The sequence below is a fragment of the Heterodontus francisci genome, chromosome 17 (assembly GCF_036365525.1).
Source record: "Heterodontus francisci isolate sHetFra1 chromosome 17, sHetFra1.hap1, whole genome shotgun sequence".
NCBI classification, from domain to species: Eukaryota; Metazoa; Chordata; class Chondrichthyes; order Heterodontiformes; family Heterodontidae; genus Heterodontus; species Heterodontus francisci.
The window spans coordinates 83,809,860-83,826,471 of record NC_090387.1 but is presented as its reverse complement, the minus strand read 5'-3'; the positions used below and the strand labels follow the sequence as shown (position 1 = coordinate 83,826,471).

At 46.1% G+C, this 16,612-nt stretch overlaps 1 protein-coding gene across 3 annotated transcripts in view; it reads left to right on the top strand.

Moving 5' to 3' along the window:
- Positions 1–178: 178 nt before the first annotated feature.
- Positions 179–16,612, top strand: part of LOC137379101 (L-fucose kinase) — a 322,051-nt gene continuing 305,617 nt past the window's right edge. The window contains exons 1-2 of one of the 3 annotated variants that reach the window (XM_068049779.1): positions 179–268; positions 8,327–8,528. In XM_068049779.1, the coding sequence (XP_067905880.1) occupies positions 8,387–8,528 (142 nt within the window). In that variant the 5' untranslated portion in view covers positions 179–268; positions 8,327–8,386. Of the gene's footprint in view, positions 321–445; positions 484–8,326; positions 8,529–16,612 lie in introns of those variants that run through there. The other 2 variants (XM_068049780.1, XM_068049781.1) reach the window with 2 other exon arrangements.

Sequence of the window (16,612 nt, the reverse complement as noted above, 5' to 3'; positions counted from 1 at the left end):
TCTGGGAGTCCAGGGAAGCTCGAGCTCCTCAACGCCTGAAAATCCGTTACAGATGCCAGGCTGAAAAATCGCGAGCGTATTGCGGCTGCGCAGTACCCGCCTGTCGACTGAACCTGATTCCGTTTGGAATGCATTTTGCACATGCGCAGTTCGCTCCCATCGCTTCCGCGAACTGGGAGAACCGCTGGAGAATGGGCGCGGCCCAGAGAGCAAACGTGGTGATGACGGAGCTACCCGGGAAGGGTGAAAGGTCACTTATAGTGGGAAGGTAAACTGATATGTGTTTACTGATTGTGCATTTATTTTCTAGAGTAAGACAGGTAAGGTCAGAGCGATTATAATTTTCAGTGGAATGGGAAAAAAAAGCTTTAAGCTGTTTTAAATGACATAAGACACAGACTACATTTGGTTAAATTTCCCGTTGCAGCTTGGAAGCAGAAAGTCCACTGGAAGTAGCAGCAGTCCGAGCTGACTGCGAAATGGGTTAAGCATTTGGGATCAGTAAACTGCACATCCTCTCAAGTTACAAGGAGGCAAATTAAGAGAATGTGGCAACCTTATTGGTTGATGCGTCGGTGTAAGACAGGGGCTGGAAATCTAGTTATGCAAGTTGTGTAATGTTTAAGTGGGAGGTGTGTAAGTGTTAGTGACCTGCAAATTAAACTGAAGTTGGCTCCCTCAGAGGGCCTGTGCCTTTTTGTGGGAAAAAAATTATCTCCCAAACCTTGTCTTTCGGGAGTCCGAAGAATCCTGTATCATATTTGTCCTGGTCACCACCATCTTCTCAAGGGTAATTGGGGATGGGCAACAAATGCCAGCAATGTCCCCCCGTCCCTCAAATGAATTAGAAATTGTGGGCTAATGTATTTTAACACAGTTTGCATTCTTGTATCTGGCAAAACTTGTTTTACCCTTTGTATGAATTGTAATTTCATGAATATGATGCATAACCTGACTGTTCCCCAAATCAGTGACTTAAGCTGCATCACAATTACGTGAGTGCTTTCTTCAAAATGGCTTATTTTCATGTTGGAACAGAGGTAATAGTGTTATGGAAGAATCACAATCAAGTCTGATTTGAGTCTCTCTTGATGCATACACCTGCGCTTTCCAGCAGCAGCCACTGGCTGGTGATTAGGAGCAGAAACCTTGGCTGATAGTTCTCTGCTGTTGAGTAAGGCCAATTCTAACACCTGAATAGTATTCTAATCTTATCTTTGGGCCTCCTTATCTCGAGAGACAATGGATACGCGCCTGGAGGTGGTCAGTGGTTTGTGAAGCAGCGCCTGGAGTGGCTATAAAGGCCAATTCTGGAGTGACAGGCTCTTCCACAGGTGCTGCAGAGAAATTTGTTTGTCGGGGCTGTTGCACAGTTGGCTCTCCCCTTGCGCCTCTGTCTTTTTTCCTGCCAACTACTAAGTCTCTTCGACTTGCCACAATTTAGCCCTGTCTTTACGGCTGCCCGCCAGCTCTGGCGAATGCTGGCGACTGACTCCCACGACTTGTGATCAATGTCACAGGATTTCATGTCGCGTTTGCAGACGTCTTTATAGCGGAGACATGGACGGCCGGTGGGTCTGATACCAGTGGCGAGCTCGCTGTACAATGTGTCTTTGGGGATCCTGCCATCTTCCATGCGGTTCACATGGCCAAGCCATCTCAAGCGCCGCTGACTCAGTAGTGTGTATAAGCTGGGGGTGTTGGCCTCTTCAAGGACTTCTGTGTTGGAGATATAGTCCTGCCACCTGATGCCAAGTATTCTCCGAAGGCAGCGAAGATGGAATGAATTGAGACGTCGCTCTTGGCTGGCATACGTTGTCCAGGCCTCGCTGCCGTAGAGCAAGGTACTGAGGACACAGGCCTGATACACTCGGACTTTTGTGTTCCGTGTCAGTGCGCCATTTTCCCACACTCTCTTGGCCAGTCTGGACATAGCAGTGGAAGCCTTACCCATGCGTTTGTTGATTTCTGCATCGAGAGACAGGTTACTGGTGATAGTTGAGCCTAGGTAGGTGAACTCTTGAACCACTTCCAGAGCATGGTCGCCAATATTGATGGATGGAGCATTTCTGACGTCCTGCCCCATGATGTTCGTTTTCTTGAGGCTGATGGTTAGGCCAAATTCATTGCAGGCAGCCGCAAACCTGTCGATGAGACTCTGCAGGCACTCTTCAGTGTGAGATGTTAAAGCAGCATCGTCAGCAAAGAGGAGTTCTCTGATGAGGACTTTCCGTACTTTGGACTTCGCTCTTAGACGGGCAAGGTTGAACAACCTGCCCCCTGATCTTGTGTGGAGGAAAATTCCTTCTTCAGAGGATTTGAACGCATGTGAAAGCAGCAGGGAGAAGAAAATCCCAAAAAGTGTGGGTGCGAGAACACAGCCCTGTTTCACACCACTCAGGATAGGAAAGGGCTCTGATGAGGAGCCACCATGTTGAATTGTGCCTTTCATATTGTCATGGAATGAGGTGATGATACTTAGTAGCTTTGGTGGACATCCGATCTTTTCTAGTAGTCTGAAGAGACCACGTCTGCTGACGAGGTCAAAGGCTTTGGTGAGATCAATGAAAGCAATGGAGAGGGGCATCTGTTGTTCACGGCATTTCTCCTGTATCTGACGAAGGGAGAACAGCATGTCAATGGTCGATCTCTCTGCACGAAAGCCACACTGTACCTCAGGGTAGACGCGCTCGGCCAGCTTCTGGAGCCTGTTCAGAGCGACTTGAGCAAAGACTTTCCCCACTATGCTGAGCAGGGAGATTCCACGGTAGTTGTTGCAGTCACCGCGGTCACCTTTGTTTTTATAGAGGGTGATGATATTGGCATCGCGCATGTCCTGGGGTACTGCTCCCTCATCCCAGCACAGGCATAGCAGTTCATGTAGTGCTGAGAGTATAGCAGGCTTGGCACTCTTGATTATTTCAGGGGTAATGCTGTCCTTCCCAGGGGCTTTTCCGCTGGCTAGGGAATCAATGGCATCACTGAGTTCCGATTTGGTTGGCTGTATGTCCAGCTCATCCATGACTGGTAGAGGCTGGGCTGCATTGAGGGCAGTCTCAGTGACAGTATTCTCTCTGGAGTACAGTTCTAGGTAGTGCTCAACCCAGCGGTCCATCTGTTTGCGTTGGTCAGTGATTATGTCCCCCGATTTAGATTTGAGGGGGGCGATCTTCTTGATGGTTGGCCCAAGAGCTCTCTTCATGCCATCATACATTCCTCTGATGTTTCCGGTGTCTGAGGCCAGCTGAATATGACTGCATAGGTGTTGCCAGTAGTCGTTTGCGCAACGCCTAGCTGTTCTTTGTGCAGTACTTCTGGCTGCTTTAAGTGCTGCGGATGTTAAATCGCTGGGGGCTTTCTTGTAGTTCAACAGTGCAATGCGCTTAGCGGCTATGACAGGTTCCAGCTCTTCATTATGAGATTGAAACTAGTCTGCATTTCTCTTCGCACTTTTGCCGTAGGTGGTCAAAGCTGACTCATAGATGGCGTCTCTGATGTGGGCCCACTTGGTCTCAGCATCCCCTGTGGGAGTGTTTTGAAGGGCTGTTACAAGTGAATTTAGAAATTTTTGTAACAGCTGTGGGTGAGAAATTCTGCTCGTGTTGATGCGCGAGTGGCCCTTCTGCTTGGAATGATGCAACTTCTTTGGTCTGAGTCGAACCTTGCTGCACACCAGGGAGTGGTCGATGTCGCAGTCCGCACTGTGGAAGCTGCGTGTGATTTGAACACTGTTTAAGGCGGCTCGCCTTGTGACAATGAGGTCTAGCTGGTGCCAACGACGCGATCTTGGGTGCCTCCATGAAACCTGGTGACAGGGTTTAGTGTGAAAGAACGAGTTGGTGATGCAGAGGTTATGATAGGTACACAACTCAAGCAGTCTCTGCCCGTTCTCATTCATCCTTCCAACGCCATAGCGCCCAAGGCAGGAGGGCCATGAGTCATGGTCGGCCCCAACCCTGGCATTAAAGTCCCCCAGCAGGAATAGGTGTTCGGTGTTGGGGATGCTGCTAATGATGTTATGGAGTTGTTCATAGAACTGGTCTTTAGCTTCAGGTGGGGAGCAGAGTGTTGGAGCATAGATGCTGAGTAGGTGTACTGGACCAGAGGTGGTGAGCAGTCGGATGGACAGTATGCGTTCCGAACCATTTGAGGGAGGCTCTATCATGCTGAGCAAGGAGTTTCTGATGGCGAAGCCCACTCCATGCTGTCTTGGTTCTTCAGGATCCATGCCCTGCCAGAAGAAGGTGTAGTCTTGCTCTGCTAGAGAGCCACTCGCGGGGAGGCGAGTTTCCTGAAGTGCTGCAATGTCCACATTGAATCTACTGAGCTCGTTGTTAATGATGGCGGTCTTCCGAGAATCGTTGATTTGTGTAAGGTCTTCCGACAGGCCAGGACACATAGTTCTGACGTTCCAGCTTGCAAAGCGAAGGGCTGGTACCTTCTTTCCTTTTTTCATGTTGTTTGGTGCGGTGTATCAGTCCACCTTTCGGGCAATGACCATGAGCTCCAAGCACCCATTGAAGCAGGCAGACTGTGGCGGGACAGAACCTTATTGACCGGGGGCTGCCCGGTTTGAGGCAGGCGGTAGCTGTCCAGTGAGGTGCAATGACCTCTCCCACCGACAAAGGCAACCCGTGGCGCCCAGTTTCTACGCCAATTTATCTGGACTTATAACCCGTAACTGCTGCCTTCCGTGTTGTTTCCTAGCTGAAAGCAGTTAACCTATTGTAGACAAGGGATTTAACCTGGCATCTTCTGGTATGTATGGCTTAATGTTGTATCATACAGTAGGACAGCACATTCTTCAATTGCATTCTTGAACTTGTACTTCAGTTAAAGGGGATCACATTTATTATCAATTTTTTTAAATTCTCCCTCCTGATGTTCATTGCAGCTGATTACTAGCAGGAACATCATCCAAGTCACCATTCGTCTGTGTGTATACCTAGATGTGTATAGACATTAGTATCATCAGACTACTTACTTGATGTGAATCACTGCCATGCTTTATTCTAATTCAGGAGGGAGAATAAAAAAGATTGACACTGATATCCAAACACTTACAATGATGATCACATTACCGGATAGTGATGATGATAGAGTCCCTTTCCTAAGGTTTTGAGGCCAGTTGTAAGTACTTGTAGTAATGGATATCCCATTCAGCAAGGTGAAAGGCCAGACACTCTTGGCTGAAGGAGGAAGAACGGTGGCAGGGAAGCAGTGTTGGGGGTGAGGGAGAATGAAGAACCTGTCAGGTGCCCTTGGACCAGTACTAAGTCTGTAGCAATTGAATGCTGATTGTTATTGTCTTGTTAATCGATGATCATTTTCAGTTTTACAAGAATAGTTTCTTAATGCCTTCATTCAACAGAATCTATGCAAACTCTGGCATTTTGTTGTTCAAAGCATAACATGAAGGTCATGTTGAAAACAGAAATAGCACTTAACTCTGGAGCCTCATTTGGAACCTAATAAGGGGTGACACCAGTTAGGGGATAACTGCTTTTGTTTGTAATATTCCCATCCGTCAACTCAGCAGTGGTGATGGGGTTGATGTTTGCTTGTAATACAATTGGAAATATTTGAGTTTAATTGTCTACTTTCTTTCTAAAACCAAATTGTCACAGCTGTGGCACGTAGTTATTTGGAAGCAAAGGTCAGTTTTCTCAGGTGTGTCCTGGTGACTCCATTCCTATCAATCACGTAGGGTACATCAGAAATTCCCCACTTGCTGTCCTCTGAATGGGTCTCTGAGCAGACGCACAGCTCAGTTCAGCATTGAACGATATGGACTAAGGTGATGCAAGGTTCTGTCTCCAATGCTTAGTTGCCTTATCTCAGTTGGGGTACTACAGTTGATATCGGCACCCTTGGTCTATAAAGAGGAAAAGTCAACCAGAGTTCCAGCTACCCACTCGCCCCTCAGGTTTGCAACTATATGCAAATTGGATGAGCACACCATTAGGCTCAGCAATGACATCCCCAGGTGCTCAAGTAAAGAAAGACTTGCATTTATATAGCATCTTTCACAACCTCAGGAAGTCTCAAATCACTTTATAGACAAGAAAATACTTTTGAAGTGTTGTTACTTGTAATGTAAGAAACATAGCAACCAGACTTCCATAAGCAACAAAGTGATAATGACCAGATAATCTCCGTTAGTGTTGATTGAGGGATAAATATTGACCAGGACACTGGGGAGAACTCCTGCTTTTTTTCAAAACAGTGTCATGGAATCTTCTATGTCCGCCTGACCGGACCTTGCTTTAACATCTGATCTGAAAGACGACACCTCTGACACTGCAGCACTCCCTCAGTACTGCGTTGAAATGTGAGCTGAGATTTTTGTGCTCAAGTTCTGGAGTGGGACTTGAACCCACAACTTTCTGACTCAGACGAGAGTGCTACAAACTGAGCCACTGACATTCACTATCAATGCTTCGTTCTAAAGAATGACTATTTGGGCAAGGTGCTTCAGTTGTGCTGGTGCCCATTGTATCGTACTTTGGCAAGATGGGGGGCGTGGGAGAGAGGAGAGGACAAAAGGAACGGTAAATCGGGGAATCTAGCTTTTAACTGATTACTGGTTAATGAACTTTTAGTATTTCAAAGCGCCCACGGGAGATGGCTCGGAGAGCATCTGCAGCGCACTGTCAGCAATGCTGGTACCGGCGCCTGAGGATGTCGCTCACCTATCGAAGGACGCGGATGAGCTTTCCAGGCGTCGATGGTGGGAACTGAGGAAATGGCTTATTACCTGCATCCCCTTTCCCCACCTTCCCCTTTCCCCACCTTCCCCTTCCCAGCTCCACTCTCTCAGCTCACCGCACCTCCTTCCCCCTCGCACCCCCTTCCCCCTGCACCCTCTTCCCCCTGCAACCCCCCCTACCCCCTTACAGCCCCTTCCCACCGGCATCCTCCTACACCTGTGTAGGGGCCCTAACAACCCCACTGCCTTGTGGGCGTCTCAGGAGAGACGAAGGCTAAGGGAGTAAACCCTAACAGAAAATCCGGAGCGGAACCCCGTAGGCAGTTATGTGTCACCTTTGGCATGTTTCTGGCAGTTCCTGCAGCCATACCGGTGCCAAATGTCATGCTCTGCACTTCTTTGGACCCCACCAGAAAGGCTGAGAGGGGGGTTTTGACGCTTGGGCAACTCTCAACCTCCATACATTCGCCCAGTCATGCGCCATGGAGAGGTCACTCCATAGTCCACTCATTTCTCACCAGTATATTTCATATTGAAATTTGGTAATCCATTGTAAAGTAAGCTTCTTTAAAGTAAAAACAAGAAATGCTGGCAATACTCAGCGGGTCTGGCAGCATCTGTGGAGAGAGAAGCAGAGTTAACATATCAGGTCAGTGACCCTTCATCAGAACTGGGCATCTTAAAGACCAGTTTGTGGCAAGACCACACTTTATCTATGGGACAAGTGTCAGGCAAAGCCCAATATATTAGGCTCAACCCAGTTCCTTATGGGTGTAGATCTACTGTACAGCCAGTACTACAGCCCAGTGTTCAGCACTTCACCTGAAGGTTACATTTATTCTTGACTTCTATGTGCAATGCCATGGGAGATTGATTAGTAAATATATTAAAATCCATGTATCTGTGAGGACTTCCTGTTGACCTATTCCATTATAAATTCCTATGTCCACATTTGTCTTGAAAATTTCCTACGAAAACTTTACTTGCACTCTTTTTCTAATGCTGCAGTGCTGTCACTGGCGGGAGGTTACAGTTAGAGCATGACTAGTTTATATAGGCAGTTTCCATTATAAATGTGAAGCTAAGAATTTGAGACTAGAATATATGCCTTTAAACTGTGGTCTGAATTACATGTTCACGCTCTTGTTTTGTTATACTTTTCTCTCATGCCATTTCACTTCAGCATTACACTTAGTCTTGACTCCCATTATGTTAGTGGTTCTCAAACTGGGGTCTGTGGACCCTTGGGGTGGGGGTGGGGTGAGGGTTCGTAGAGATATTTCATGGAATCCGTGAAATAATGTGAAATGTGAGCTGAGAGGTGGCAGCGGAGTGCGGCAGCCACATATGCAACACAGTTTGGTCTAGCTATCTTGCCTAGGAGGGGCGCGTGCAAGGAGAGATGGACTCTGCAGTGAGAAGCGAGCACTCCCGTCTCACTGATATCTATACGTAAATACCTGTTTTCTTAACATTATTCAAACACTTTACATGCAGCACCTTCATATTATGAATATTGTATAGTATTAAAATTTAGATCGGGGAGTCTGTGGGAGAACCACTGCAGTATGCAATAGCACAGATCAAAAGCTAATGATTAACTAACTTTGTTTCTAGGAAGCAATGCGGTGTTTCTGAAGAACAATCGTTTGACATAAAGTGAAGAGATCTAAAGAGATGGCAAGCAAAGCTGGCAGACAACATGTTGAGACTTTGGCAGGAGAGCAGCAGAAATTTGGTAGCCAACCCAAAGGAGTGGACTGGACTGTCATTGCCCTCACCGGCCACCACAAGGATAGCATGTATGCCTTCCAAAGAGGTATGTGGGGCAAGACCCATGGGGGAAAGAAACTGGGCGTGCACAGATTATCTGGCCACCAAATATTACCTCAGCCTGTTAATTGGTAACTGTATCCATTCTGTTATAGTATATCAAGAAGAGTATTAAAATGGTGATCAAGATCCTATCCTTATCTTGACGTGCATATTGCCTACTGTGAAATGACAATTATTGATGAGGAACTTCAGCTACGTAGATAGATTGGAGAAGTTGGGACTGCACTGCTTTCCTTGGAGAAGAGAAGTTGAGAGGAGATTTGATAGAGATATTCAAAATCATGAGGGGTCCGGACAGAGGAGATCAGGAAAACTGTTTGCACTGGGAGAAGGAACAAGAGAGTACAGATTTAGGGTAATTGGCAAAAGAATTAATGGAGACACGGGGAAAACTTTTTTTACGCAGCAAGTGGTTAGGATCTGGAATGCACTGCCTGAGTGTGTGGTGGAGGCAGGTTCAATCGAAGCATTCAAGGGGGAGTTGGATTATTATCTGAAAAGGAAGAATGTGCAGCGCTGTGGGGAGTGGTACTGGGTGAATTGCTCCATCGGAAAGCCAACGCAAACACGATGGGCCGAGCAACCTCCTTCTGTCCTGTAGCAATTCTGTGATGTAGAAATGCAAGGTGAGATATGCTGTTGCTGGAGAATGGAATCCTTTTTTCATTTCTTTTACAGCTGTCACAATGTTACAATGTCACAATTGACCGTTCTCAGGTCAGGTATAGCGTGGACTGCGAATAACGAAATATTTATAAAGCACCTTTCACTTTCTCAGGGCATCCAAAATGCTTCACAACCAACTGTCATCATTGTGGTAATGTAAGGAAATGTGGCAGTCACATTGTGCACAGTAAGATCCGACAAACAGCAGTGAAATAAATGAACAGATATAAGAACATAAGAAATAGGAGCAGGAGTAGGCCATTCAGCCCTTTGAGCCTGCTCCGCCATTCAAAGAGATCATGGCTGATCATCTACTTCAACACCATGTTCCTGCAATATCTCCGTAACCCTTGATGTTTTTAATATGTAGAAATCTATTGATCTCAGTCTTGATTGAACATACTCAGCAACTGAGCCTCCACTGCCCTCTGGGGCAGAGAATTCCAAAGATTCACCACCTGCTGAGTGAAGAAATTCCTCCTTGTCTCAGTCCTAAATGGCCTGCACCTTATTCTGGGACTGTATTCTCTGGTTCTAGAACTCCCCAGTTCTAGGTTGAGTTCTTGTTAACCAGTTTTTGGTTAAGACTTGGTTTTATAATAAACAGATAATTTTTGTTGATTAAAGTAACCTGGTTGGTGTGCTTTATTCTGGGGACAAATAGAGTAATTGGCTGTTGCAGTAAGTGGGAAAATATATTGATGTGCTGTGACCTGTAGAGAAGCGGGACTGAATTAACAGTGCATTCCTCCTGACTCGGCCGTAACATCGTCATTACCTTGATCTATTGCCTTGTTATTTCCCTTTAATTTACTCAATCTTCCCGTACATGATCCCTTCCCCCACTCTATTTAGTTTAAAACCCTCTCTACTTCCCTCATTATACAACTTGCTAGAACACCGGTCCCAACACGGTTCAGGTGAAGTCTGTCCCTATGGTATAGACCCCACTTTCCCCAGTACTGATGCCAGTGCCCCACGAACCAAAAAAACCCACTTCTTCTACACAATTCTTTGAGCCACGCATTCATTTCTTTAATCTTAATTATTCTGTGCCAATTTGCATGTGGCTCGGGTAATTATCCAAAGATTATTGCCTTTGAGGTTCTGCTTTTTTAATTTGGTACCTAGTTCCTCATACTCCCTGTACAGAACCTCTTTTTCCTAGTCCTATCAATGTCGTTGGTACTTAAATGGACCACGACCACTGGATCCTCCCCCTCCCACTACATGTTCCTCTCAAGCCCTGAGCGGATGTCCCAAATCCTGGCACCGGGCAGGCAACACAGTCTTCTAGGTTCTCGCTCTTGGCTGCAGAGAACTGTGTCTGTCCCCCTGACTATACTGTCCCCTACTACCACTACATTGCTTTTAACTCCCCCAACTTGAATGGCTTCCTGTACCATGGTGCCATGGTCAGTCTGCTCATCCACACTACAGCCCTCGCTCTTGTCCATACAAGCTGCAAGAACCTTAAACTTGTTGCTCAATTTCAAGAGCTGAGGCTCCTCCACTCCCACCTTCTTGATCACCTTGCCTGTCTGACTCGCAGTCACACCTTCCTGTCCCTGACCACTGACCAAATCAGACCACCCTATCCTAAGGGGTGTGACTGCCTTCTGGAGCAAAGTGTCTAGGTAGGTTTCTCCCTTACTGATGCACGGCAATGTCTGCAGCTCGTCCTCCAGCTAATTAATTCTGAGCCAAAGCTCCTCAAGCTGCAGGCACTTACGACAGATGTGGTTGCCATGGTTTGTCATGGCATCCCGGAGCTCCCTCGTAGCGAACTCTAACGTCCACCACGGCCACTTCTCCATCTTTTTGGAAGATCTGCAACACATCGCCTGTCAGCTTTCTCCCAATTCACTTGCAGTTGCACTTTCAAAATCCCAACTGTCTAGCCTTTGGCCCTCCATTCACCACACATTTCTGCAGGTCTCAATCAGTTCAACAAAACTCTCACCTCCACCTTTGATACCATAGTGTCCATTAAAACCATTACTTTCTCTCACCCTGGAGGTTTCCCCCTAATATGGCCCTCATCTCCACTCCCATAACTCCAAGGGATGAATACTTGAACAGATATGGCAGCAACTGGTTTAGCTACTCACTGCCAGGTCTGGCTGGACCACAGAAAGTACTATTGAATCCTGTTCTCATTGGCTAAAACTGCTCACCTATTCCAGTTGCCCCATGACCTCCTTATCAGTTAATTTCTCCAGCCCTCTGTCCTATCGCACACCTTCCCTTTTGTTCTCTTCCCCACCCCCGCTTTACTTGCTTAAAATTTATTGCATTTCTAACCTTTGCCAGTTCTGATGAAAGGACACAGACCTGAAATGTTAACTCTGTCTCTTTTTCCACAGGTGCTGCCAGACCTGCTGAGTATTTCCAGCACTTTGTTTTTATTTAAGTGTGAGGAGCTCATGGACTTCTTTGTCACTAAGAGTGAGATCTTCTGGTCCACTGTCTCTGTTGCTTTCCTCCCTTTCCCTCACTCACCAGGCTAAACTTCCCCTAAGGCTCCCTGCCATGCCCCGGCAACTGTAGTATATCTCTGAATTCATCTTTCTTTAGTTTCACCATCTCCCCTAAGCCCTCTTCATGCTCATCCTGTCCATGAGACCCACCTCCTGCTCCCTCTGCCCTATTACCACTAAACTGTTGACCACCCAACTTCCCTTCCAGGCTCCCAAGTTAGCTGATATTGTTAACGGTTCTCTCTCCTTGGGTACTGTCCCCCTGTCCTTCAAATTTGCCATCATTACCCCTCTCCTCTCAAAATCAGTCCTTGTCATCTCCAACCTTCCTTTCCTTTCCAAAGTCCCTTGAACGTGCTGTTGCCTCTCATAAAATGCCCATCTTTCCATGTTTGAATCCCTCCAATCAGATATCCCCTCCCTTCCCCCACAGATTTGAGACAGCTCTCATCAAAGTCACAAATGACATCCTCTGACTGTGACCATGGTAAACTATACCTCCTTGTCCTTGATGACCTCTCTGCAGCCTTTGATACGGTTGATCACACCGACCTCCTCCAACGCCACTCCACAGTCGTTCAGCTGGGTGGAACTGCACTCGCCTGCTTTCATTCTTTTTTATCTAGTCATTGCTAGACAATCAATTGCACTGTCTTCTCTTTCCCTCTCTCACACCGTTACTTTCTGTTTCCTTCAAGGATCCATCCTTAGCCTTCTCCTACATCTCATCTACACGCTACCTCTCGGCGACGTCATCTGAAAACCTAGATTCCCTAACCAGCGGAAATAATTTCTCGCTACCTGTTCCTCTTAATATCTTAAACTTTGATCAAATCATCCCTTAACCTTCTAAATTCTGGGGAATATAACCCTTGTTTGAGTAATCTGTCCTCGTAATTTAACCTTTGGAGGCCAAGTGTCATTCTGTTAAGTCTTTGCTGCTCTCCCTCCAAGTTCAAGATATCTTGCCTAAACTGTGGTGCTCAAAAATGCTCACAGTGCTCCAGGTGTGGTCTTACCAGGGCTTTGTATAGCTGAAGCATGACTTCTATCCCCATGTATTCTATTCCTCTAGATAAAGCCAGCATTCCATTAGCCTTTTTGATTATTTTCTGTACATGTTGGTGACATTTTAATGATCTGTGCACCTGGACTGCCACTGTTTTTATTATTTTCACCATTTAGAAACTACCCTATTGTATCCTTTTTATGTCCTAAGTGGATGACCTCACATTTGCCTACATTAATTTGTGAGAGTCCCTGATTCAGTATTAGTTTCCTTGGGATGTCTGGCATGTTGAACTCTTCCTTTACTGTAAATATTATTGTGAGGTAATTATTCAGGATGTTTGCCTTTTCCTTATTTACATTTCACTTATCAGTTATCGAGGAGCCCACATTGATTCTAATCACCTGCTTTTTCCTAATGTAATTGTAAAAATTGTGTGTTGATATTGATATCCCTTGCAAGTTTCTTTTCATACTCCCTTTTTGTAGCTTTTACTTTTTTTTGCCACCCTTCGCTTCTTTTTGTATCTTTCCCATTCACTAGAATCTGTGCTTTTTAATTTTTGTATGCTTTTTCTTATAATTTTATGTTGTCTCTTACCTCTTTAGTTGTCCATAGCTGTCTTTTTTGGCAAGTAAAACTCTTGCCCTTTAGTTGTATAAACTGGTGTTTCACATTAAATTCACTTTTGAACACTGATCTTCTGTTGTTTTATCCATTAACAGATTTGCCCAGTTTGCTGTGGTCAGTCACTGTCTCATCCATTGAAGACTGCCATTTCTAAATTTAGAATCATAGTAGTTGTTTCACATTTCTCCCTTTCAAACTCTACATTGAGCTTGACCATGATCGCTATTAGATAAATGTTCACATGCCGTTAAGCTGTTAAACTATATCTGGCTCATGATACTTATTCGTAAATATTGGGAAGACTGAAGCCACTGTCTTTGCTCCTCGCCACAAACTCCGTTGCCCGGCCACCAACTCCATCCCTCTCCCTAGCAACTGTCGTGAGGTTCAGGCAGACTGTCCGCAACCTTGGTGTCATATTTAACCCCGAGGTGAGCTTCCGGCCACCTATCTGCGCCATCACTAAGGCCGCCTATTTCCACCTCCCTATCATCACCAGGTCTGCCCCTGCTTCAGCTTATTTGCTGCTAAAGCCTCATCTTGTTACCTCTAATGCACTCCTGGCCAGCCTTCCACATTCTACCCCCAATAAACTTGAGGTCATTCAAACCTCTGCAGACCATGTCTTAACTATATCAAGTCCATTCACCAATCACCCCTGTACTCACTGACCTTAATCAGCTCCCAGTTAAGCAACACCTCAATTTTATAATTTTCATCCTTGTTTTCAAATCCCTCCATGGCCTTGCCCCTCCCCATCTCTAATCTTCTCCAGCCCTATATCCCTAATATCTGTGTTCCTCCAATTCTGGCCATTTGCGCGTCCCTGTTTGTGGCCCTGCCTTCGGCTGCCAAGGCCCTAAGCTCTGAAATTTGCTTCTTAAACTTCTCTGCCTCTCTAACTCTCTTTCCTCCTGGAAGATGCTCCATAAATTCTACCTCTTTGACCAAACTTTTGGTCATCTGCCCAACTGTCTCCATATGTGACTTGCTATCAAATTTTGTCTGTTAATGCACCTGTGAAACGCCTTGTGACCTTTTACTACCTTACAGTTACAGAGATACAGCACTGAAGCAGGCCCTTCGGCCCACCGAGTCTGTGCCGACCATCAACCACCCATTGATACTAATCCTACACTAATTCCATATTCCTACCACATCCCCACCTGTCCCTATATTTCCCTATCACCTACCTATACTAGGGGCAATTTATAATGGCCAATTAACCTATCAACCAGCAAGTCTTTGGCTTGTGGGAGGAAACTGGAGCACCCGGAGGAAACCCACGCAGACACAGGGAGAACTTGCAAACTCCACACAGGCAGTACCCAGAATTGAACCCGGGTCGCTGGAGCTGTGAGGCTGTGGTGCTAACCACTGCGCCACTGTACCTTGTGTGCAGGAAGTGTCTCCAGCTGCAGCACCTGGAAGCCCGGGTTTCAGAGCTGGGGCGGCAGCTGGGGACACTGTGGAGCATCCGCGAGGTGGAGAGTATCGTGGATAGCACGTATTGAGAGGTGGTCACACCGCAGGCTCAGACTCCACAGGCAGGAAGGGAATGGGTGACCACCAGGCAGAGCAAGAGGACTAGGCAGGCAGTGCAGGAATCTCCTGTGACTATTCCCCTTCAAAACAGATATACTGCTTTGGATACTGTTGAGGGGAATGGCCTCTCAGGGGAAAGCAGCAACAGCCCAATTCGTTGCACCACGGTTGGCTCTGCTGCTCAGGGGAGGAGTAAAAAGTGTGGGAATGCAATAGTTATAGGGGATTCAATTATAAGGGGAATAGATGGGTGTTTTTGTGTCCGCAAACGAGACTCCAGGATGGTATGTTGCCTCCCTGGTGCTAGGGTCAAGGATGTCTCGGAGCGGTTACGGGACATTCTGAAGGGGGAGGGTGAACAGCCAGTGGTTGTGGTACACATTGGTACAAACGACGCAGGTAAAAAAAAAGAGATGAGGTCCTAAAAGCAGAAGATAGGGAGCTAGGAAGTAAGTTGAAAAGTACGACCTCAAAGGTAGTGATCTTAGGATTGCTACCAGTGCCCCATGCTAGTCAGAGTAGAAATAGCAGGATATATCTGATGAATACATGGCTGAAGAGATGGTGTGAGGGGGAAGGTTTTAGATTCCTGGGACTTTGGGACCGGTTCTGAGGGAGGTGGGACCAGTACAAAGTGGACGGGTTACACCTGGGCAGGACCCTGATATCCTAGGGGGAGTATCTGCTAGAGTGGTTGGGGAGGGTTTAAACTAAAATGGCAGAGGGATGGGAACCTTTGCAAGGAGTCAGAGGAGGGAGAATCAAAGACAAGAACAAAAGACAGTAAGGGGAATAAGAAAAGTGATAGGCAGAGAAATCAAGGGCCAGAATCTAACAGGGCCACAGTGAAAAATAGTGGGAAGGGGACGGGTAGTGTTAAAAAGACGAGACTTAAGGCTTTGTGCCTTAATGCGTGGAACATTTGCAATAAAGTGGATGAATTAATCGCGCAAATCGATGTAAACGGGTATGATGTAGTCATGATTACGGAGACATGGCTGCAGGGTGACCAGGGATGGGAAATGAACATCCAGGGGTATTCAGTATTTAGGAAGGACTGACAAAAAGTTAAAGGCAGTGGAGTTGCATTGCTGTTTAAAGAGGAAATTAACGCAATAGTGAGGAAGGATATTGGCTTTGACGATGTGGAATCTGTATGAGTAGAGCTGCAAAACATTAAGGGGCAAAAAACGTTAGTAGGGGTTGTATATAGACACTCAAACTGTAGTGGTGATGTTGGGAATGGCATTAAACAGGAAATTGAGAGGTGCATGAGATCTGTAATTACGGGTGATTTTAATCTGCATATAGATTGGGCAAATCAGTTTAGTCACAATACCGTAGAGGAGGAATTCTTGGAGTGTATACTGGTTGGTTTTCTGGAACAATACATTGTGGAACCAACTAGAGAACGGGCCATCCTAGACTGGATATTGTGTAATGAGAGAGGAATAATTGACAGTCTAGTTGTTCGAGACCCCTTGGGGATGAGCGACCATAATATGATTGAATTCTTCATCAAGTTGGAGAGTGACTAGGCTCCTGAATTTTAATAAAGGAAACTACGAAGGTATGAGGCACGAGTTGGCTATGATGGATTAGGAAACGTTACTTAAAGGGATGAAGGTGGATAGGCAATGGCAAACGTTCAAAGAGTGAATGGATGAACTGCAACAATTGTTTGTTCCTGTCTGGCGCAAAAGTAAAATGGGGAAGGTACCAAACCATGGCTTACAA